This window comes from Rhinolophus sinicus, chromosome 15 (assembly GCF_057876585.1).
Source record: "Rhinolophus sinicus isolate RSI-liver-muscle chromosome 15, RSI-T2T, whole genome shotgun sequence".
Classification (NCBI taxonomy): Eukaryota; Metazoa; Chordata; class Mammalia; order Chiroptera; family Rhinolophidae; genus Rhinolophus; species Rhinolophus sinicus.
In genome coordinates, this window is record NC_142515.1 from 108,353,124 (window position 1) to 108,378,547 (window position 25,424).

Here is a 25,424-nt window from a genome sequence, read left to right on the forward strand (position 1 = left end):
TGTGGGTATGGCACAGCCTATGTCTCTGCCCTTCCTACCAGTGGCTTCTTCCATATGTCAGTAGTTGTAAGACTTTGGTTCATCTAGACTTTAGGCAATTCTCAGTGATGGTTGTTCTGTAGTTTAGTTGTAATTGTGGTCCTGAGAGGATGTGAGCTTAGCATTTACCCACTCTGTCTTGAAAGGCTCATCCTATCAGGATTGTATCTTTAACACTTTCCTTTGGGGATGTCTCTCGTGTCCATAGTTAAGCCATAAAAATGCTTATTTGTCTAGGTCCCTACTAAGATCCTACTCAAGGTTAGTAGGATCTGATGGATCCTTTAAACTAGAAAACACTTGTAAATGAAAAAAAAAGACAGATACAAACTTTTAGAGAGCTCTTATCATGGCTACTCATTAAGATGTTTTTAATAGGATAGAATGACAGAAATTAGAAAATATATCAAAGTCCACTTAGAACCCTTTCTATTTGCTTTTAGACATTTGAAGATATTGTAAAATAATAATAATAATGACAGCAACAACAACAACATTGGAAATACAGTTGTTTTGCACTTAACAGAAGAAAGGAATGAAAAAGGATAGCAAAATCTTACTAAAGGACAACTTAGATTTTGTGTGTCCTATGAACTCGGCTTGGTGACTGAGGTTGGAAGGTCTGAAACATAGCCAGATAAAAATGTGAGCTATCCTCCATTTGTGGCTAGGGTCCTACCAAACTTTTGCCAGTCCTAAAGGAAATTATAATGTAAAATTACAATGGCTATTATGAGGAATATTCCAATTAGATTAGACCATTTAAAGGTACACTTAAGAGCTAGAGCTTCCAAATCAAATAAACAGAATGAGATATCTGTTTTTAAATATCGATGAGGGTGAAACAAAAAGAAAACAGAAAGGAGAGTCACAAGACTCATCTCATCAGGGTGGTAATCTTCAGATGGTTATTTTCTAAAATGGGGATAAATACAACAGACGTTGACGGGGTTGAAATAAAAGTTTAAGTATAGTACAACCAAAGGCTGGATGAGCCAAAGTGCCCCCCGTGGGTCCCCCAACATTAAAGGGCCCCAAACTTGTCTGCTTTATTTACCCCAATTTGGAGAAATTTAAAAGCTGGAGACATAGATTACAATGAGAAACCTACCCGGCAATCTTATAGCAGTTAGACTGGTTAATTAAATTAAAGAATGACAAAAGGCCAGCATCCCTTGGTTTCCCCCCTCACTACAAACCCAAAACCTTTTAACCTTTTTTTTCTTTCTTTCTTTTCTTTCTTTTTTTCCACACAAAATGGGTAAAATGGTCGGGGAAAGGAGAAAGGAAGGAGAAATTTCCAGTACTTCTGGATATGGAAATTCCAGGAATCGTGACACTAAACCTATTGGTGAAGCCCTGACTCGAGCTGCAGTTAGATTAAACAACATAGAGAAATGTAAGACTTGATGACATTATGAAAATTGGAAAGCTTAAACAAGCTTTATGTAAAGATGCTATGTCATCTTTATCTGAATGTCTTATGGGACTGGATATCATATCCGGCCAGGAACAATTCTTCTACACAGAATTGTAAAATCAAAATCTGTTGATAAAGTCCTAATAGAACCTGTAATTAGGAATATAAAAGTTGATGGAATTAAGGTAAAAGTTTATAGGTGAATTGGTATGGCTTTATATGAAGTAACTGTGTCTGTTTTACCTGACTGTATTATGGAAATAGACATGTGTGTCTCACTGGGGAACATTCTTCTTCCTAATATTGTACAACAGAAGACATAAAAATTCACCCTTCACCAATACGAATTAGATATGCTAAAGACAATAATTTTTTTATAACTTCATTGACAGATTTGTTGCAAAAGGCTAGAGAAAGATTAGGGTGATAAGAAGTACCTGAAATAAAAAAAAATAAAATAAAATAAAACCATGTTGCCAGAGGGAAAGAAGCAAATTAGGGATGATGTAGCTGGAAGGGTAGGTCAACCTATGATAGTGTTTGAGAAATTGAGAATAATTGTCTTTAGCTTAGAAAACTTTCTGAAAGTAGAAATGCAGCTGTGGAAGCCATTCAAAGCCTTCCTATCTTAACATCCTCAATTCCAAAGACTGAAGACTAAAGAAAAAAAATGCGAGAATATATATATATATATATATATATATATATATATATATATATATATATATTGTGCCATAGTAGTGTGCTTCTATGCTGTTTGCGCTTAATATTAAGCGCAAACAGCATAGAAGCACACTTACTCAAAATCTAGCCATAGCTTCCATAATATTGTCTTCACTATAAATATTAATAAGAAAATATGTAGCCATCTAAGTAGGTAACCTTAATTTATCCCATCTTCCAGAAACACAGTTCATTCATTTACATCCCTTGAAATTTCTTAGTTTGCTTCTATATAAGACCGTTTCCAACTTATATTACTGAGTTTCCAAGAATATATAAGAAGAATATACTATGTAACTATATTCATGTTTAGTGGTTATATACTTATAAAATATTGCCATGGCAACTCTAAGTGGCTCTAAATAGAGATGCATGCAATTCCTCAACTGGGTCAAGAGACGGTGCCATTAATACACAATAGTGCAGATTCTCCAGTTTATTATTTAATATAAAAATTCTAGTAATTTCTCAAAAATTTGAATACAAATGCATAATTGGCCTTTTTGCTTGAATGAATTTATGTACTTTCAACAATCATTTCTTCTTGTGATATTTTCTGGTGTTTTTTTGTCATTTTTGTTGATTACTATTTCTGTTTTTCAATAGCTTCATCTGTTACTAAAAAATTTCTACCAAAAAGACATCTTTGCCCCCTGAATTGTATTCCAACGAGCATTTTGATTTAAACTTGTGCCCAGAAAGAGGGAGAAATAAAAGCTAAAGAGACTCTGCCAAGTAAGTCCCTGAGTGTCAGCTAGCCTGGTCAGGGGTATTCTAAAAGCACAGATATCTGTTGGGATTGTCTCTAATTCTGAAAAAACAGTTTTCTAATTCTATTTCTTCTTTGGTTTCACTCTATGATTGTTATTCATCAGTCCATAAAGGCCCATAGCTGGTTCTGCATGCATTTTTGGTTTGCGAACTATGTGCTTTCTGAGGCAAAACTTAGCAACACAACCATTTAAATTGCCTACACGGTTTACAACTTCATCTGCAGTATTTAATATAAAGGGCACCAAAGGAACATGGTTATTGATGAAAAGTGGATATACCCCCAAGGACTCCTGCTTACTGAAACTGCAGATGGAGCAGAAGGAGAAATCAAAGGCATATGCTGAGAAAGGTGGGTAAAGAGTGAAATCCTCAGAGCAGTTACAATTTTCATTTCTAACAGCCAGAAATTAGCAAAGGGAAAAGGGGATTGTTTTTTCATTTGGAAAATATGATTTCCAAGGTTAACTTGGATATAAGTAATACAGTTTTTGTTATTTAAGAAAAGAGTAATTTGTATGAGAGAGTCAAAAATCGTTTTAAAATATTACTATATACTAGAATCTGTTTTGTTGTTTTATTTTGTTTCGAGGGTATTTTTTGTTTGTTTGTTTCTATTTATCACATACCTACAAGTTTTATTTTTAAAATATAGCAAAATTTATTTGATGTTCTTCAAAATACCTCTGTAAAGATCAGTATTCAATGCAAGGGCCATCCCCCTTAATTACATAGTGTATGCTTTAGTCAGGAAAGTAAGAAGCTTCCTACTTTGCAAGCAGATTAACAATTCACTAAACCAATTCTAATCTTTCTCACAGTGATACATCACCTTGTTTCTTCACTACTCATCTCAACTAATATTTAAAAGCCCTTTTAAAAGCCTAGCAAATGACTGAGAATATACCAGTACAACCAAAGCAATTGTTAAGAAGTAGATCTATATTAAACAAGCTAATTTTTGACACATACAGTTGAAACATATTTTTCAGGGCAATGCTTACAACCAGCAATACATTGGTTGGCCAGTTACTGGTTCTTAGATCACTCTTCCCCTTTTAACTGCTTTGGTCCCTATAGTAGGAAGGCTGTCAGGTACACAATTATACACTGGAGACTGACCTATTCTTCCTTCAGAGTCAATTCTTCATATGTGTTTGTAACTGATGGCTAAATAATCCACAAAGGAGCATTATTAAACTTATTTTCCTAATGAATAATAATAATAGTTTTTCTTATATTTCTGATTTTGCCCTGGGACTGTGCCAATTAATTTATATTATAGTACCTAATTTGATAGTAAAAACAATAGTAAGTGGGCTACTATAAAATTTTAGTCAAAATTCAAGCTAATCAGATTAATACAAACTTCCCTGCTTAGTGTATAGTTTTGTAATTGTGTCCCAACATTTTACAAATGAAATTGAATCCCTTAGAAACTGTTATAGGTGCCTTTTCTAGATTTTTATATATCAATCACTTAAGCTTAGTCAAGTGATTGGAAACTTACAAAGTATTAAGTAATGATTTAGTGATAACTAACACTTGAAACCTTTTAGAAATAAATTAATGCTGATTAGTTGACAAAAATAATACTTCTTGAGTTAAAGCAAAATATGTAAAAGTTAATTCACCTAATTATGAATCTTTATGAGACTTGATAGTCTGGAAAAAATGAATTCACTGTGTAAAGAGATAGAAAATAGATTACTTTAATAATGCAACTTTAAATATTCTGACTAAATAACCAACTGAAATAAAATAATTGTGTACCTAAGCATATGAAGCAATAGACATTACATTCAGCCATATAATACATCACGATAGGACTAAGAATAGTTTTTTAGCCCCACTTATGACTCTTAGAAGAATCTGCCTGATTTTGTTCATGATATTTAAGGGACTTCATGATTCCTTAGAGAAAAGGAGTATTTTAAAAATTAGAGATACTTTTTTAAAGATTATTGTAAACAGTTGTAAGATTTTTTAGAGCTGTTGTAAGCAATGCATTCAGGATAGGTTGATTTTGAAATTGGGAGTAACAACATATACATTTGCATTAACAAGAAGCACTTTATAAATAGCATTAGTATATTCTCATTAGTCCCATGCGGTCAACACTTCTACTTCTCAATCCCTGAATAGTCTGTGCAACTCAAGATGAAATTTAATGTCTTACACATAAAGAGTAACCTGTTTAAGTATATGTGAGTTGTGTTTTTCACAGATAGCACTAAGATTCCCTAACTTATTACTTTTTTTAATTTTATTATTTTGTGGGCAAAATCTTAAGGACTCTTGGAAAAGATAAAGCTCTGCCTTTCAAAGAAACCACTGCCATCTCGCACTGACCGAAAGAAGTTTGACCATGACTTTGCTATCTCCACTTCCTTTCATGGGGTACAGAATATTGTTCGGAACCGGAGCAAAATTCGCAAGATGATCTGGATGGTGGTGGTCTTGGGCTCAGTCTCACTAGTGATGTGGCAAACCTACGGTCACTTGGTCAACTACTTCTCATGGCCAACCACAACATCTGTAGAGGTTCAGTATGTGGAAAAAATTGAGTTCCCGGCTGTGACGTTTTGTAATTTGAACAGGTAAAAATTACTCTTTTAATAATAACATTTCTATAACTTTGGTAGTATAACCTTTCTTGGATGATTGAAATCGAATTTTATTATGCAATATTTAACATACATCAAACAATTTCAGCTCTTAAGTTGTACTTAAACACATAAATTTGGGAAACAAAAAGCTTATTGATTTCTTCTTTCACTTATTTTTCTTCTTCCTTCCTTCCTGCCATCCACAATTACATGCTAGCCAATGCACCAAACCCTGTGATTGATATAGATGTAAAAGTCTTCATCCTTGTACTTAACAAGCTTGTTAAATAGTGAAAAAGGAGAAACATAAACAATCACAGTGCAATATGTATGGTAAATGTACAACACAATACAAATATGTGCAAAGACTCTGAAAGCACAGAGAATAGGTGACATGGAAGTCAGAGGATTAAAGGATGACCAGGAAATTTCTAGGTGGAGTTGAGGAAGAACTTGAAAAGAAAGCTATTGTGCAAAAGTATGGACGTATGAAATATTCTAATGTGTATATGATATTTAATGAAATAAAGGCAGGGCCATGTTCATGGATGTGTGACCTGTGCAGTCACACAGGGCCCTGAGCTCACAAGAGCCTCACACTTGGTTTAATGATCTGCTATGACTATCTTGAGTCCTTGACTACAACTTCTGTCAGAAAACTACAATGTACTGACTGTGCACCAAGTCTGCTGTGGAATGGGTAGCTTTCCCCCAGTAGGCCTTCCAGGCAGTCCTGTAATTGGCTATCGTCAAGCCTGAAAGGTCACACATAGGATTTTCACCTGGTGGAGGGTGGGGGATGTTGATAAGAGGTTCCTTAAGATCCACTGCTTATCAACTATTTGATGATGGAAAAGTCATTTAACCTTCTTAGCTTCTATTTTTGTATGTACAAAATGATATATCTACTTCACACGTTTGCTGTTACATTAAATGAGGTAATATACAAGGTGTGATCAAATAATACAGTGAATATTTAAATGTAAAACAATTATTATAATAAAAGACACACTGCTATTAATCATCTCAAAATAATCCCCCTCCCTTCAAACACACTTATCCCATCATTCTTGCCACTTTCTGAAGCAGTTCTGGAAGTCCTCTTTCGTGAGTGTCTTTAGTTGCACTGCCGTGGCTACTTCGATGTCCTGAATCATTTCGACTTTGGGGAAGAGTCAAAAGTCGCACAGTTCCAGATCCGGTGAATAAGGTGGATGAGGACACACCATAATGTGTTTATTTGATAGAAATTGCCATACCAGAAGTTGTGTGTGACACAGAGCGTGTCATGATGGAGGATGAAGTAAAGACACTCACGAAAGAGGACTTCCAGAACTGCCTCAGAAAGTGGCAAGAATGATGGGATAAGTGTGTTCAAAGTGATGGAGGAAGTATTTTGAGGGGGGTTAATGGCAATGTGTCTTTTGCTATAATATTTTTTCTTATTGAAACATTCACTGTATCTTTTGATCATACATTTTGCCTCACTCCTGAGGCATTCTTTGGACAGGTGCTCAATATATAGTGGATATTATAGCATGTCTTATAAGAATTCAAGAAATGTATCAAGTTCCCAAAAAGTAAAAACAAATCAAAGCTCCCAAAAGATTTTCCAATACTATTGCCTTATACTATTTTAAGTTGTATTTGTTCTAACAAAAGCAAAGATTGGTTGCAGGTTTCCTTTATTAAAGTGTATCTATCATTTCCAAAATAGTACTGTAAGGAGCTCCACAAACTTTCTCCCCAGAGAAAAACTATAACTGGTAAAATTTATTTTAACTAAAGCAACAACAACAACAAAAAAACACACAAAACAAACAAACAAACAAAAAAGTCAGATAGTTAAGTTCACGAACTTAATTGTCTAACTAGTGTGAAACTCAATAGCAGTAAAACTAATAATCCAATTTTAAAATGTTATAAGGATTTGAACAGACATTTCTCCAAAGAAGACATGCAAATGGCCAACAGATACATGAAGAGGTGGTACTCAGTATCACTAGTCATCAGGGGAATGCAAATCATAACCACAATTAGAAATCACCTTGTGTTTATTAGGGGGTATTATAAAAAAAGAAGAAAAAAAAGACAACATGTATTGGTGAGGATGTGGAATCTTTGTGTGTTGGTGGGAATGCAGAACTGTGCCTCCTCTATGCAAAACAGTATGAACCTTCCTCCAAAAATTAAGGAAAGAACTACCATATAATCCAGCAATCTCACTTCTAAGTATTTTTTCAAAAGGATAAAGGATGAGTTGAATCAGGATCTCGGAGATATATTAGCACTGCCATGTTCATTGCAGCACTATTCACAATAGCCAAGATGTAAAAACAACCTAACTGTCCATTGGCAAACAAATGGATAAAGAAAATGTAGTATATAAACACAGTGCAAAATGTAGTATATAAATACAGCCTTTAAAAAAAGGAAATTCTGCAATATGCAACAATATGGATAAACCTTGAGGACATCATATTCCGTGAAATAATCCAATCCTACAAATACTGGTAGGATTCCACTTGTATGTATCTAAAATAGTCAAACTCATAAAAATCAAGAGAGGAATGGTGGTTGCCAGGACTGGAGGGAGGGAGAAATGAAAATGATGAGTTACTAATCAACAGGCATAAAGTATCATTTAAGGAATAGACATAAGTTCTAGAGATCTGCTGTACAACAATATTCCTATAGCCAACAATACTGTATTGTACACTTAAATTTAAGAGGGTGGGCCTCATGTTTATGTTCTTACCACATAAAATATTTTTTTAAAAATGTTAGCAGGGAAAAAGGACAGAATCACTGTATCTACTACAATGATTAGAGTATAACAAAATGTACCTAAATATATTAAAAAGTATTTGGAAATTGTCCTAAGGGAACACAGCAAACGAAGACATATTTATTCAAGAAAATCTACTAAATCTCAGAAGAACAGCAAGAGTCTGTAGAACTTGAGCCGCAAACAACTCTCTCCCTCCTCCTTTCTGTCCGAGCTTTATACAAGCAAATTCCAGGTAGGTTTGGCCAAGAAGACAGGGCTCTTTCTCCTCAAAGTTTTTAGTCAAGGGCTACAGCATGCCCTAGAAGATGAAGGCTAGGAAGTGCAGGTTACCAAAGTTTCTCATCCAAACCAGCTCCATGTTGCAGAGGTTAAATTCCAGATCAGTATAGTTAAGAGATTGGGGCTTTCTTCCTCCATGTAACTCCCGCTTATAGGGTAAGAGCTTTGTCCTAGGCATTTTAGGTTGAGATGCTCAATCACCTTCACCCTCGCCTGCTCATAGGGTGGAGGTTCCACATTGAGAGAGGCAAAGTCAGAATACTAGAAACCAGGTAGTATTCTAGAAACTGCTTGCCCAGAACCCTGCTTGTAAAGATTCTTGCCTCTGACCAGTGGGAGAGGCAAGTCCTAAGAATAAAGAACTCTGAAGCTCTTCCTAAAGGAACTCTGCTTATAATAGTGTGGTGAAGTTCAAGTCTAAGGGAACTTCCAGAAACAATACAGATTTTGGCGGTAAGCAATTAAGAGGAGGGTATTAGCTCCATGACAGCAACAATCTAAATGAAAGGCCAGGTTAGCTCAGTTGGTTAGAGTGTGGTGCTAATAACACCAAGGTTGCTTGTTCCATCTCCACATGGGCCTCTGAGCTGTGCCCTCCTTAACAAAGAAGCAAGAGGAGGAGAAGGAGAAGGAGAAAGAGAAGAAGAAGAAAGACTAATAGGAATAAAGCTTTATATAAATAAATAAATAAATAAATAAATAAATAAATAAATAAATGGTTAGCTACTTTTGCAGTGAGAATCTAGGAAAGAGACACAAGAAGACTTCTTCTGGGGTCAGAAGAACTATCTGAGACTGACCTCAAAATAAATTTGTTAAGGGGCCAAATTTAATTGGATCAGACTCCGGAGCAATTTATGCCCCAGGGTATTATTTAAAAAAAAAACAACACAAAAAAACAAAGAAAAACAGAGCTTAAGAGAATGAAAGACAAGCCACAGAACGGGAGAAATATTTATAAAAGTCATACTGGTAAAGGAGTATTATCCAAAATATACAAATAACTATTAAAACTTAAAAATAAGAAAATAAACAAGGTGGCTAAAAAATGGGCCAAAGACCTTAACAAACACTTCACCAAAGAAAATATACAGATGGCAAGTAACTATGTGAAAAGTTGCTCCATATCATACGTTATCAGGAGAATGCAAATTAATGCACAATGAGATACCAATACACACCTATTAGGATGGCCAAATATGTACAATTACCAAAATGGAAAATTCACTAGATCCATCAGAGGGGCTCAACAATAGATTTAAACTGGCTAGGGGGAGAAAAACAAAACAAAACAGTAAACTTGAAGATAGATTGATAGAGTATGTGATCTAAAGAACAGGGGAGAAAACTAATGAAGACAAATGAACAGGACCTCAGACAAATGCGGGACAATATTACATATAACAACATATGCAAAATTAGAGTACAGAAGAAGTGAGCAAATGGAGTAGAAAAATATATTTTTAAAATATTGAGCTCCAAACTCCCCAAATTTTCAGAAAAGCGTGAAACTACACATTCAAAGAGTTCAATGCAATTTCAGTAGCACAAATGCAAAGAGATTAAGAGCCAGGCACGTCATGGCGGAAACATTGAAAGCCAAAGGAAAAACAGATTCAATGTTCTAGAAGCTAATTGTAGAATAGGGAAATTCTTGACAAAGAACTAAGGCATCAACAACATTGTAGTGATAAGAGACATCCTCAACTAATTTTACAGATAGATTCTTTGGCTATCAGTTCATGAGTATCTTATACAAAATTGTACAGCAAATTATTGGCAAGTTAGGGAAAGAACTCAAGTTGTCTCCTGTCTGATTCTCAAAGTCAATGGTCTTTAAACTTTTTAGTTCATGTGCCATATAAAAGAACTTTGAAAAACTGTATTCCATTCGCATATTTTAAATTGACATCTAAAGCTGTTACTATAACTTTAAGGTCATGCCTTATTTTTAGGAGATCGAAAATACTGTGAGTTACATGACAAATAGGATATGGATTGACTGCAATAAGGATAAACATTTGATATGATTCCATAAAAAGTTAACTACTTGATTGAATAAAGTACATTGATATAAATTATGTAAACTTTTTTATCTCTAGACTTCATTTAAAAATCCCAATAATCTGGAAGATTCACAAAATAACATTTAATATAACAAATTTCATTGCTCTACTTCAGCTTTTCTAAATTTAGAGGGTCCCAGTAAGGGCCAAAATACACAGTTTCTAATGCCAAGTTTCACCCTAATGAGAAATATGTGCATGACAGGGTAAGACAAAATTTATGGAGACTTGCTTAATTCCTAGAATTAATCAAGGTTCCCCTGAAGCAAGCTACAATTTAATTATGCCTCTGTTAGGAACTCTGAGGTTGTAACATACCAGTATGCATTATATGCTAAGATTTGTGAGGGGGATAGGTAAAAACTCTTTGATAAACAAGAGAAGAATTATTGTGAATGCAAGCACTTTTTTAACAGGAGAATATGGAAATGTATTCCCTTTAAAATTCTTCGTTCATGGGTACCATCAGGCACGTGAATGTTCCAGTCTGAAGACCATTGTTCTAAAACTGCATTGCCTTCAATTCACAAGAGAGAAAGTAAGGCTTCATTAACATTGCAATTTACTTAAAGTTACCCGCTAGGGACTGGAACAGAGGTCTGCTGACAGATCCCTGTTCTTACATTCCTTGTGCTAATCTTTCTTGAAAGTAGGAATGAATCCCTGAGATGAGGAAATTGTGCCAAGGGACTTCAGATTATTGGGAAGGGGTTACCTTTTGCAGTGGTACCAGGAACCTATCCAGTGTATATGACAGCTCAGAGTGGATGATTTTTTAAGTCTCTTTTTTAAGTCTCTTTTTCTATATGACAAAAATATTTTCAGTAACAATCTTGAAATTAAACAAACGATAATGATGACCTATATGTATTGATTCCAATAAAAAATGTTTAAAAATACAATACAAAAACAGAAAAAAGGAAAAGAATTAGTACTTTTTAACATTAATATATATTTGAAATAAAAATACGTTTTAAAATTTTTTGCTGTGATGAATAATAGCATTGTAGTTGCCATTTTTCCAGCCTTTTTTTTCTGTGAATTTGTCAATGGTTTCATCAAAATTAATCTTCTTTATGTATTTATGTTCAGAAGACAGCACAGCCATATTTGTCAATCTAGCTTTACTCACAGTTGATTGAAGAATACATATTAATTTTAATTTTGAAAAGTTCCTTTCCCATGAAGCAATGGCTATACAAAGGAAGACAAACTCAGAAGAATACACGTGGCAGAAATTCATAAAAATCAAATTTCACAATAAGTCACAGGACTTGCAATACTGCCCATGACTGTTTGGGGGAGGGGAATCAATTTTGGTGGCTTTCAAATGTCTCTGTGTCAAAAATTTCCACTAAAATAACTTCACCATAAAATTCATCATAAATTTCCATTATATTTGGTAAAAACGATTCCTGATTTTGTTTTCTACTAATATAGAGAAAATAACTGGATGTGATACTGTTATTTGATCGGTGGTTTTAAAACAAGTAGCTGTTTCTTCATCTTTACAATAATCCCTGTGCTTCTTTGTTTATTCCAAATCTACTGTTTAAATACACACAAAAAAAAATGTAAAAGGATTTTAAATAAAAGATAAAATCATGACTCTCATACAAATATAAAATAAACATGTATCAAGATTTTATTAATTAATGAGAGAATTATAAGATGTTAAAATTAGCTGATAGGAGAGTGCAGAAAGCTGATGTTCTTCCACATTTTTCCTTTCCATGAAATGATTTCTAAAATACAAATGTCTTGTTACTACATGGTACAGTTAGGTTTGTTTGAATGGGATTCAATGAAGTTCTGAGTCAGCCATCAACTTGGACAGCAGATAAAACTTACTAATTTGGGTCATATAATTTGGGGAAGTGTAGTTAGAAGCATTAATAGACATAAGAAAGACAGATTAATAACTGGTTATGGGTAATTAAATTATTCAAACAAATCAGTGTATTTTTATTATTATTTTCTTTTACTAGCATCTTACCAAGATGTTAAGTAAAAAAGTAAGACAAACTATAACTAAGCAAGATTTCTAAAAATATATACTTGGAAAGGTTTTGAAGTTTGAAATGAAGGTGAAAATAAACTCAGAGCAAAACTTTCTGGTTTTATGCTGAACAATATGTCTCACAAAATTTTTCACTTCCATTGTTCCAAATATTGTTAGATTTTATTCATTAAGTTTAATTCACCTACTTAAATTACACTCATGGTCTCAATTATTAATAGTATAATAAAAACCATCTTTAAAAATATTTTAAAATGCACTCCCCTTTAACCTTTTTATCTATTGTATCTGGAACTCCTCCACATATGGTAATTCCTTCATTTCTCGGCATAATTAGTTTCAGAAGAATCCAGTGAACGTTGTGTGTGAGGCAGTATTGACTCAGCCTGTATAGGATTCCAAAGTCACAGGGCTTTGGAGCACATCTTATCAGTCATTCAGAGTTAGAAAGCTGAATTAGGTTAAAGGTCCATTGCTCAATTTAGGGCTTCTCTTCTCCCCAAAATCTATTACTAATGTAGGCTGTTAACTCCTCAAAAGATCAGTAGAATTCTTTTCAAAGAAAAGCAGGATTGTTAGATATACTGTAGTTAGGTAAGATACCACCATAATGCAAGATTAAGAGTATCTCTAAAGAAAGGAGGGTATTTATAAGGTTCTAGAACTCAGGCTGGCAATTTTAAGACAGGCCTTGCAAGGCTGATTAAGTAAGGTGTTATATTAGAGGCTGATCGTGAAAGCAGTTTCTTATCTCTAAATGAACATATGATGTTGCTTTGGTATTTTATTTTCCAGTTTTGGTTTTGTGTATGCCCTACCTTGACAAACGTGGCTTGTCTGAGAAAGAAAAATTACATAAAAGATAATAATATAAAGGGAAGTGACATAAAGGAGGCCCAGGAGTGAGTTTACACACAAACTACATACAACATGGTCCTGTACACTTATCAAGAGTGGATCACACATTTCATTTCATGCTTTCTAGCAGTCAATTTAAGGAGAGAAAGTTTTTTGTTTGTTTGTTTGTTTTTTATTTAAGTTTATTGGGGTGACAACTGTTAGTAAAGTTACATAAATTTCAGGTGTACAATTCTGTATTACATCATCTATAAGTCGCATGGTGTGTTTACCACCCTGAGTTAGTCCTTCTATCATCATATATTTGATCCCCTTTACCCTCATCTACCACCCTTACCCTCTGGGAACCACTAAATTATTGTCTGTCTATGAGTTTTTATTTCTCATTTGTTTGTCTTGTTCTTTTGTTGTTTTTGGTTTATATACCTCATATCAGTGAAATCATATGGTTCTCTGCTTTTTCTGTCTGACTTATTTCGCTTAGCATTATAATCGCAAGATCCATCTATGTTGTCACAAATGGTTCTATTTCATCTTTTCTTACTGCCTAATAGTATTCCATTGTGTATATATACCACAACTTCTTTATCCATTCATCTATTGAAGGACATTTTGGTTGTTTCCATGTCTTGGCCTCCGTAAATAAAGCTGCAATGAACATTGGAGCACACGTGCCTTTATGGATAAATCTTTTCAGATTTTTTGGGTAGATACCCAGGAGAGGGATTGCTGGATCATATGGTAATTCTATTCGTAAGGTTTTGAGGAACCTCCACACTGCCTTCCATAACAGCTGCACCAGTCTGCATTCCCACCAACAGTGTATGAGGGTTCCTTTTTCTCCACAGCCTCTCCAACACTTGTTACTATTTGTCTTGTTGATGATAGCCATTCTGACTGGGGTGAGGTGACATCTCATTGTGGTTTTTGTTTGCATTTCTCTGATGATTAGTGATGTTGAGCAATTTTTTATGTCTATTTGCCATTTGTATATCCTCTTTGGAGAAATGTCTCTTCAGGTCCTCTGCTCGTTTTTCAATTGTTTTTTTTTTCTTTGTTGCTGAGTTGTATGAGTTCCTTGGATATTTTGGATATTAGCCTCTTATCGGAGGCACTGTTTGCAAAAATCTTCTCCCATTCAGTTGGTTACCTCTTTATTTTGTTGATGGTTTCTTTTGCTGTGCAGAAGCTTTTAAGTTTGATATAGTCCCATTCATTTATTTTAGCTTTTACTTCCCTTGCCTTTCGAGTCAAATTCATAAAATGCTCTTTGAACTCAAGGTCCATAAGTTTAGTACCTATGTTTTCTTCTATGCAGCTTATTGTTTCAGGTCTTATGCTTAAGTCGTTGATCTATTTTGAATTAATTTTGGTACATGGTGACAGATAGCAGTCCAGTTTCATTCTTTTGCACATGGCTTTCCAATTCTGCCAGCACCATTTATTGAAGAGGCTGTCTTTTCTCCATTGTATGCTTTTTGCTTTGTCAAAAATTATCTGCCCATATTTATGTGGTTTTATTTCTAGGTTCTCAATTCTATTCCATTGGTCTATGTGTCTATTTTTCTGCCAATACCATGCTGTTTTGATTATTGTTACCCTGTAGTACAAGCTAAAGTCAGGGAGTGGGGTTTATCCCAGGGGTACAAGGATGGTTCAACATCCGCAAATTCATCAATGTGATACATCACATAAACAAAATAAAGGACAAAAATCATATGATTATATCAATTGATGCAGAAAAAGCAGTTAATAAGATACAACATCCATTTATGATTAAAACGCTTAATAAAATAGCTATAGAAAGAAAATACCTTAACATAATAAAGGCCATATATGACAAGCCCTCAGCTAATCTCATAATTAATGGTGAAAAACTGAAGCCCTTTATCTATGTTCAGGAACACAACAGGGCTGTCCCCTATCACCTCTGCTTTTCAGCATAGTATTGAAAGTCCTCGCCAGAGCAATCAGGCAAGAGAAAGAAATAAAATGCATCCAAATTGGGAATGAAGTAGTTAAACTGTCATTCTTTGCAGATGAAATGATGCTATATATAGGAAACCCTAAAGACTGCACCAAAAAGCTATTAGAAACAGTCAACGAATACAGTCAAGTTGCTGGCTACAAAATCAATGTACAAAAGTCCATTGCATTCCTATATACTAACAATGAAATCTCAGAAAAAGAAATTTAAAAAAAACAACAAAAAAATTCCTTTTGCAATTGCAACAAAAAGAATAAAATACCTAGGAATAAACTTAACCAAGGATGTGAACAACCTATATGCTGAAAACTATAAGACATTTTTAAAAGAAATTGAAGAAGACACAAAGAAACGGAAAGACATTCCGTGCTCATGGATTGGAAGAATCAACATAAAGTGCCCATATTACCCAAAGCAATATACAGATTTAAGCAATCCCCATCAAAATCCCAATGGCATTTTTTAAAGAAATAGAACAAAAAAATCATCAGATATATTTGGAACCACAAAAGACCCCGAATAGCCAAAGCAATCCTAAGAAAAAAGAACAATGCGGGAGGTATCGCGCTCCCTGACTTTAGTTTGTACTACAGAGAAAGTTGGTTCAGTTTTAAGATTTATAATACCAAATACTAATCACATTTTGAAAAAAACTATAATGTATGCAAAGAAAAAAACCATACATAATGCAAGGCAGAAATCCTCCCCCAAAATAAGAGAATTACAAATTACTTACAGTAGTTAAAGCAAATAGATTACTTCTGCTTTTATTGCCAGGAAAACATAATAATGAAGCATTTATTTAATGAATATTTACCTAACACTCACTACATTTCAGGCAGTCTTCTCAAGGTTTTAGGAAATAACATTTAATTACCAAAATAACATTCTGAAAGTGGTTATAGTAACATATGCCAACTTTAGAAGTGAGGAAACTGAGTGACAGTGAGGTGAAATTTGCTATGTCATACCATTCTGTGGCTGTAACAAAGCTGGCTTGATCACAGAAACAGAACCACTCTGAGTGACATAAAATATGGAATGTATTATAGCGATTAAGCCCCACTGAATAGCAGGGGCTGATTAAGCAGTCTTTGTACGACTATTGCCTCTGTTTCTGGTGCTGGGCCTGAAGTCAGCAGGCAGAAAGGAAAATAAGTTTGAAGGGAAGGAAATGAATACAAGCTGGAAGTGTGTGTCTCTATTTTACTACCATCCATCTTGATGGTGACCAACAGGATAAGTTGGCACCTTCTCCAGGCTGCACTCTCAGTTGACACTGGATTTGAAGAAGCTAAAAGTGGAGATTGGACAGGAGCTAGAGGAAATGTGGTCCTGGCTATTGTCCCACACTACAAGTTCAGGCAGGAGATCAATCACAGCGTGTGTGAGTGACCATAGCTTCTGGCCTACAATGAGCTTCGGATTGTAAACAGATACATACAAGAAAACGGACGTTGGGAAATATAGTTCTAGCATACAGAGTAGCTATGCAGATGCTGTACAAGGCCACAATAATGGCGGAACTGTGATTTGAACCCAGGAAATATGGCTCCTATGTCTCCTGTATTCTTAACCACTGTACATTTCCACCCATCCCTTTATGTTGACTCTTAAGGATCCATCAGGATGTGCCCAGATCAAGGTCTGGGAGGTATTCCAGGTAAGTGAAACTAAGTGTACAAATACAAGGTAAATTGTAGGATGTGACAAAGACCTCTTAGGAATCCAAATTTTTTTAAAAATATTATGAATGAGGGAAAGTATAGGAGAGAAGCTGGAGAATTGATAGGGTCCAGATATTTGGTCTCTGTCCTCTAGATAATAAGTTTTCATTATTCTAAATATTACCTTTATTCCTACTACTAGGTTCCAAACAGATGCTGCAGCCAAATTTGGTGTTATTTTTTTCTTATGGCATGTTGTATCCAAAGTCCTCCATCTCCAGGAAATCAGTGCCAATTCCACTGTCTCTAAAGAGGTTATTGATTTTCTTGCAAGTCAACAAAATTTCAGCATTACAGAGTTTGTCAAGAAAAACGGCTTTTATCTCAACAATAGCACTTTGTTGAAATGTGACTTTTTTGGGAAGCCATGTGGCTCACAGGTAATAATTTGATATTTCTTCAAATATCATCAATATAATAAGCTACTTTATGGTACTGTTTTACATTGAAATAAAGTTCACTCCCATGAGAAATTAATATAAATTGTCTCAAAGATTATATTCCATTAGCTCAGTCTTATAATAGCAGGGGTTGTGGAATACATATGAAACATATTTTCTTTTTCAAGTACTTAGATAAGAAAAGGTAGAGAACATAAATCTTTGGTTACCTTGCTTGCAGGATAGTCCTTCCAAAAGAAAAACAAATGTAACACAAGAGGATATTTTAATTTTTCCCATTCATCAGTAAACAACATTTTCCAAGATAGCATTTTTTTTATCATTAAGCAACCAACATTCTGTTTTTATGTTTGTGATATTACATTAAAGGCTATTGAAAACGAGAAGTCCCCAGCTTTTGACTATGAAAATTATATATATTTCTCTAATAACTCATAACATCCTGTTTTTGTTTATATAATTAATCTACGTTTAAGATAAAATGTTTGACATATCTGGAATCTATTAGCAAAAGGATATGCAGGCAATTTAACCCCTGTTTCCTGTTTTAGCAATTCTGTAGCATGTGCTGTTAAGTGATTCTAAGTAAATTTCACCAATTCATGTTTCTGGGATACAATTCCTTATCCTGTTGGTATTCTTCCTTCGCACACAGTAAACAGAAAAGAAATGCCTGAGGGACATCTAGCAGAGATGAAGCTCTGCTCTAAACTCTTAATTTGGAGAAGTTTTTCTATGTATCTTTTTATTTACCAACATGTTTGAACTCTTCACTAAGGAATTTTGTATTAAACATGACTTTTTCAATGGCAAATTCTAGAAACCCAACTCTGGTAAGCTAAAGAGTAAAAGGAATGAATTGCTTTAGTTAACTGGAAACTCTAAGAGTGGTACTGGTTTCAGAAAATGCTCAGCCACGGGATTCTGAGACTACCATTCTGTTTCTCTCTCCGTCTCATGACTCAGTTGGCTTCTCTCTATATAAATTCTCACACAGAGCCAAGATGGCTGCTGACAATTCTAGCCTCTCATCATAGGTTGGCACTCCAGTATCCATTCACTAATCCCATGGAAGACTCTGATTAGCTCTACTTGGGACACATATCATTCCTAAACCAATTTCTGAGAAGAGGCAGTGAGGCATTATGATTGGCCGAGCTTGTGTCACATGTGTACCTCTGTAGTGGAGGTGGTTGGAGGTTGAGGGTGAAAGGAACAGAGTAATTTGATGGCTACCTCACCATGACCCTGAAGGCCGGGGGAGAGGTGGCTCCTTGAAAAAAAGGGATGCTCTCCACAGGCAAAAATATGTTTCCTAAATGTAAAACAAATAACTTTTAAAAATTTTAAACACAGGCTAAATTATATAATTGCATCAATTAAATAGTCACATACAAAATAACTAGTGTATATTATTTTTTAAAAATGAAAACTCTCATTGAATATAAACATTAATCACCAGACTGTCTATTCTTTCCGAGATTTCTGCTGTGATTTAAGGAAAAAAGTTATAGCAATTTAAACTTCAAAAGTAACCAAAATACTCAACTGATGGTGTTTTATTTGGTTCATTTTCATATTGGAGGATTTTGCACATGTCTTCACTGAATATGGAAATTGCTTTACTTTTAATCATGGTGAAAATATCGAAGCAAGGAAAAAAGTGAGTGTCTCTGGAAGAGGCTTAAGCTTGCTCTTCAATGTCCATCAGGTATTACATTTTCTTAAACCTAGCCAAAGTTTAAGACAAACAATAATGACCACAGGTTTCAAAAGATTTGATCAGAATATTTTGCCCTGTCAAATTGTTCCTACAAGTTGGATATTATTTTGGCTTTTGTTGTTTCAGCCAAGATTTCTATGGATGCAATTATTGACTTAGATACTTAAAAGATAAAATTTAGAGGCATAACCTGTACATTTTTAGCTATACTACTGACTACCATTATTGTGACACCAGAAAATGGTCATGCCACAAAAGAAGGAAACCAAGTATTTCTAAATCACTATATACAGAGTGTGCTAAAAAAAAATGTATACACATTTTAAGAAAGGAAAAAACTGCATTAATGAATTCAAGTCATGTGTATACATTTTTTGGCATTCCCCCCCACCCACCGTATATGGTTAATTTAAGATAATGCTTTGCGTTTTAGAAATATTTTTTACATTTACATGTAAATAATGCAATACATTTTAGAAAGAATCCATACATAGATATTTAACAAATATAGAATCTATGGCCTGCAAAAGTGATGAAAAAATAATTGCTATGTAAAGAGTATTGTATAAATGGACTTTGCCTAAGATTAGTTTCTGTAAATGTGTGATTGGTCTAAAAAGTTCTAATTATTTGGGTTTTAAATGTCCAAAAACCTAAGAAAATCAGGGACACCTGATATAGCTCTCATCTAAGGTTAATTTTCACCTTCTGTCTTGCACAACCAATTTAGTATTATACATTTAGCAGTATTAGACTCCTTTATTGTGGTTTTATAAATGAATATTCTGAAATGCTGATGAATTAAGTATCCAAAATCACACAATTAATGGTAAAGATGAGAAATAAACTTAAGTCTCCCCAAAACCCATCAAACTACTCCACCTCCCAATCCAAGTGAATGAGGTCATTGGTTACTTTCAAAAAATATCTCTTCTAGTATGTTTCTTAGCTTTTGCTTGTATCCCATTCAAGGTACTTTTGCTTATGTTCAAACACAGCACTGTACAATGTGTGTACCCATGATTGTATATCTATTTGATCAATGTTTTTAAGTTATTCAAATATTAGCCATATGGTCACTTCAAGTATAATATTATGAATTTTACAAACTAGAATTTCCCAAATATTTTTAGAATACAATTAAATCTGTAAATTCAATGCAACATTCCATAAGTAAATGGCACTGAAATATTTCTCCATATTAGCTAGTTAAGGGTTTCTTACAGAGTCATAACAGACCCAGGACAAATGGAATATTAAACATGTTAGGCAGTTGATCCATTTACAAGAAAAATCATCATATTCCCAAGTCCATGCCTGCTCCTTAAAGCCTGAAATTACAACTAATAGCAAAGTCACCAGAAGTTCAGTCTTAAATTTTTTCATTTGACATAAGAATAAGATTTGCCAAAGAAAAACACTAATATTAAAGAAATAGTATGTCTTCACTCTTTCAAGAAAATGGGTTTGAATTTTAAAGAAGGCCAGAGATTTTAATTACAAAGAGGAGAGCCAAATAATTTTCTAAAACAAATGAAGCAAAAAGAACAGCCAAGGAGAAAGCAAATAAAAGGCAACTAGTTCAAGAGAGAGCCAAAGGAAATCAGATCATCAAAATGTATACCATCACATTCATCTAAGGCCAAAAGTGATCCATGGAAAACTGCCAAAGCCTTGAAATATTCAAGCATAAAAAGTATGTCTTAAGAGTTTCATTTTCACCGTTTGTCGATAAAAAGAGATTAAAGACTGATATAAAATATTTGATTTTAAATCAGTCAGATGGTATCATCTGGTGATAAAACTAACTCTTAAACTGGTATAGAATTGATATCAATTTTTAACTGGGGAGGGATGTATTCTTGTTTCAGGAGGAATTCACTGATGACCCTACCCTTGGTTTTGTTGATGCTGGGATCATCTTCGTTATCCATTCACCAAAGAAAGTGCCACAATTTGATGGTTTAGGTTTGTCGTCACCTGTGGGAATGCATGCACGGGTAACAATCCGCCAAGTGAAGGTAAATACTGGCAAAATGTATAGTGTGAGGGAATTAGGTAGGGTAATAAATGTATATATATATACATATATATGCATAAATAGTACTTTTCACCAGAAACCCTTTTCTTTCATCCCTTTAGAACATCATTGGAAATTCCAATTTCATTTCAGATTCTTTCCCTTTACTAGCAGGCAAATATTTAGTAAAAACTGTGAACTCACATATACAATGTATGTAAAAGCTGGGAAACTAAGCAAATCCAAGGTAACTTAAATTTCATTAGAGATGGAAAGTCTCACTGCGTATGAGGAGACATGTGTTTTCTCACTGGGACATTCTGGGGAGGATAAAAATGAAAAATAAGTGGGAAGAGCAAAAATCTTGGAGTCAGACGTGTCCGCCAGGTTTCCATTTGCCAGCTGCTTGCTCTGTAATTAATTAAATTTCTGAATTTCCATCTTCTGTCTGTACACTGGGGGTTGGGGAGTAACATTTCCTTTTCACTTTTATTATGAAGTTTAAATTAAATCACATAAAGAAAGCAATCACCATATCGCCTGGTACATAATAGGTGCTCTATAGAGGATTTTATGTGCGTGTGTGTGTGTGTGTGATTTTAGTTGTTCTTTTGTGGGTGAGCTGATTAATATGCTAACATATCATTTCTATAAATGATAATATTCTTTTCATAAGAGTCAATTTTTAGAGCAATCAGTCTATCTGAATTTATTGATTCACTACAGGTATCGAGCATTTGGGATGTATGTTAAAGAATCTCTATTATTCTTACCTTCAGAAATGTTTCAGACTAATAGCATAGGCAAAATAGGTAAATGTAGTCAACTAAAAAAAAAAAACAATCAAAGAGCTCTGAGAGAAAAGTAAAAATAGGTATCAGCCTCTGTTCTTGGGGTGTAAAGAGGTGGATTGACTCAGATAAATCTCGTGAACCAAGTGTTTATTTTTTATCTTAAGACAGTTCATCAAGAATACCCTTGGGGAGAATGCAACCCTAACATCAAGCTGCAGAATTTTAGTACCTACAGCACTTCTGGTTGCTTGAAGGAATGCAAAGCGCAGCACATAGAAAAGCGATGTGGATGTTTACCTTTTCTGCTTCCTGGTAAATAAAGAACAGCAGCTTTCCCCTTCTTTAATTATATTTCCCTAAGTTGAAAGATGGGAACTCAACATATTTCTTTTTTCCACTCTTATTAAATTCTATGCTAGAAAGTCACCCACTTGACAAATACAACCTCAACTGACAAGTTTTAACTCAGGAAATCATAGCAGAGATTTCTGGAAAAGAAAATTTTGTTAACAGAGCCAGTCACCAATTCTTATTTTCAAAATATAAAATTGAGTGCTTTCAAATGTCTGAAACTGCTCATCAGTTTTCTCTGTTTGAAAGAAAAATTAGATCGTCTATATAAATTTTATGGACCCTGAATATTTCACTATGGGGAAACTCTTTTCTTTATGTCTAGAAAAGAAACTCCATGCTCCCTTTGCATACACTTTGAAACATTCCCAGAGCTCTGGATATTTGAGACGAGCATTGAATGAGGTGGTAGAGTAAGATGGGTAAGAGCAGGACTCTAAGGCTGCTCAAATCAACTCCACAATTTCTCATCTGTGTGACCTTGGAATTAACCTCGCTGTACCTCCAGTACAATAGAGAGAATAATAGTGTCCTTACTTATAGGTTTGTCATAAAGACAGAATGAGTATGTAAGTGATTTAAACAGTACCTGGCACAGAATTCACTCTATTTAAGCTTTCGATGTTTTTATATAGATTTCCTTCATTCTCCCTTCTCCAGCATATTTATAAAAATAGTGGAACACATTAAAGGCAAAACCAGCTTGGCTCTGTAGGTTTGACACTATGGTCTCTCTCCTCTCCCTCTCCCTCTCCCTCACCTTCTCCCTCTCCCTCTCCCTCTCTCTCTCTCTCTCTCACACATACACACACACACAAAAATGGATAGCAGAAGGATAGAAAGTAAACAAAATGAGCCAAGACCCCCCTAACTGATTGGGCAAGGCCCATTCTGAACCTGAGTTTCTTCCTTGGTAAATGGTGATTCCCACATTACACGATTAGAGTAGGAACAAATGAGATGGCAAATGTGAAAGCAATTTTAAGTTTCAAAGCTACCAATATTTTAAAATTATTATTCCCACTTAAAAATTTTTAGAACGATATAGACAGATGGAAAGAAACATGGATATAAACAAAACATTATTCTTCTTCCCAATGTATGTTTTCACTGGGTATTAGCATGTTTTTACATATTTTTTGCAAAAAGGTAGATTTTTCTTATTTTGTCATTTATTTTGTAAAATGTAAATTTTCTATATTCATACTTACTCTTTTTAAGGAAATGGGATAGAGTGTGATCTACAAAAGTTTTACAACTGTGTTTCTCCTACACTTGGTAAGTGGCTTAGTTTATTTCTTTATTTTCAGGATTTATATGAAAGTCATTCAGAGGAATACAACCCATTAAATCACATATTACGAATAGTCCATAAATGAAACAAAATAGAGACTATAAGAGGGAGTTTTTCAATGTTCTTAAAATTAAGGACAGTACCTTACATAGATACAAAGCCCTCTGATTTCAATATACATTTGAATTAAAGATATGTAGTGACAAAGTAATAGCAAAAGAGTACTTATTTTTATTCCTAAATTTGTATGTTTTCTTAAATTTTATACTTTTTTATAATCAAAGTAACTGGTGTTTTTTCTTTTTACACAAATCAAGCATGTTTGTTATGACTAGTTTAAACATTACAGAATAGAAAAGAATCGTATGCAAATTAGAAGTTACACCACTCTGAGAATTATTGTCACTATTTAGGTGACCATTCTTATTTCATAATACACACATTAAATATAAATGCACATATACAATTTTTATATAAATTAAATCACAACAATGCATGCCATATTTATTGGGGACAACTTCTTATTAAACAGCAAATTTTTTTTTGCTTGCATCTCTCTTATCTTAACCCCCAACCAATGTTAACACTCTGGTATATTCTATCATAGTTTTCTCCATGTATATAGCTTCATATTTATGACTTTGAGTCATTGGCTGTTTTACTAAAATGGAATCGTATTATACAACCTTCTATGAAATTTGCTTTTCCAACCCATTATGGAAATATATCAAAGACAACAAGAGTAGGTCTAACATATTCTTTTTACTGGTGGTAAAATATTTCATGGAATGGGTATGGGTAGAAGCGATCTTATATTTTATAATAGCTGAAATGTTGAATATGAAAAAGTCATGTTACTGACCAATGGAATTGAAGTTACATTGCCAAATTTCTTGTAATTTCCTATCCTTGATGAGGGTTGGAGGAGAAGGTTGGGGAAACAAATCATGCATGCAGTTCTTCAGGGAGTGTTGTGGGATAATGGGATGAGAAGAATGGTGTGTGTGTGTGTGTGTGTGTGTGTGTGTGTGTGTGTGTGTCTGTTTGCATCTATTTGTATGAGTATAGAGTAAGAGTGGTGGTTATTACCAGTCATCTTAAAGAACTAGAGACGCATGCAAAATCACCCTGAAGGAGAATCAGAGTTCTAGTCTGGAAATCAAGCCCAAAGTAGGTCATTAATCAAGGGGTTTGGGTAAACAAAGCATTCACAAGAAGAAAGTGTTTCAATAACAAAACCACAGTAAAACCAACAACCAGAATATCTACCAAGAGTGAGGAGCAGGGAGATTAAGCACTGGGAAGTGGTCAAAAGGAAAACTGAAGACAAATACCACTTCTCTCAGGGATTTTTCCCAGCACACTTTTGAATGGATAGCTGAGTTGTTCCACCGGGCCAAGAGAGGACAGAGGACAGAGAACCTCTGCAGCTGACTAAGAAGTCACTAAGTCCACAGAAATAAGAGACTCTAAATACCCAGCAGCATGTTTCACTCCATTCTAAGTTGAAACCAGCTCAAGGGTAAGTTTAGTTTAAACCTGAGTCTTTGG

The 25,424-nt window shown here is 34.4% G+C and overlaps 1 protein-coding gene across 1 annotated transcript in view; it reads left to right on the forward strand.

Moving 5' to 3' along the window:
- Positions 1 to 2,716: 2,716 nt before the first annotated feature.
- Positions 2,717 to 25,424, forward strand: part of ASIC5 (acid sensing ion channel subunit family member 5) — a 28,166-nt gene continuing 5,458 nt past the window's right edge. The window contains exons 1-7 of the mRNA XM_088792567.1: positions 2,717 to 3,305; positions 5,247 to 5,553; positions 17,433 to 17,670; positions 19,277 to 19,402; positions 21,286 to 21,435; positions 22,393 to 22,540; positions 23,801 to 23,857. Of these exons, the coding sequence (XP_088648693.1) occupies positions 3,107 to 3,305; positions 5,247 to 5,553; positions 17,433 to 17,670; positions 19,277 to 19,402; positions 21,286 to 21,435; positions 22,393 to 22,540; positions 23,801 to 23,857 (1,225 nt within the window). The 5' untranslated portion in view covers positions 2,717 to 3,106. The remainder of the gene's footprint in view (positions 3,306 to 5,246; positions 5,554 to 17,432; positions 17,671 to 19,276; positions 19,403 to 21,285; positions 21,436 to 22,392; positions 22,541 to 23,800; positions 23,858 to 25,424) is intronic.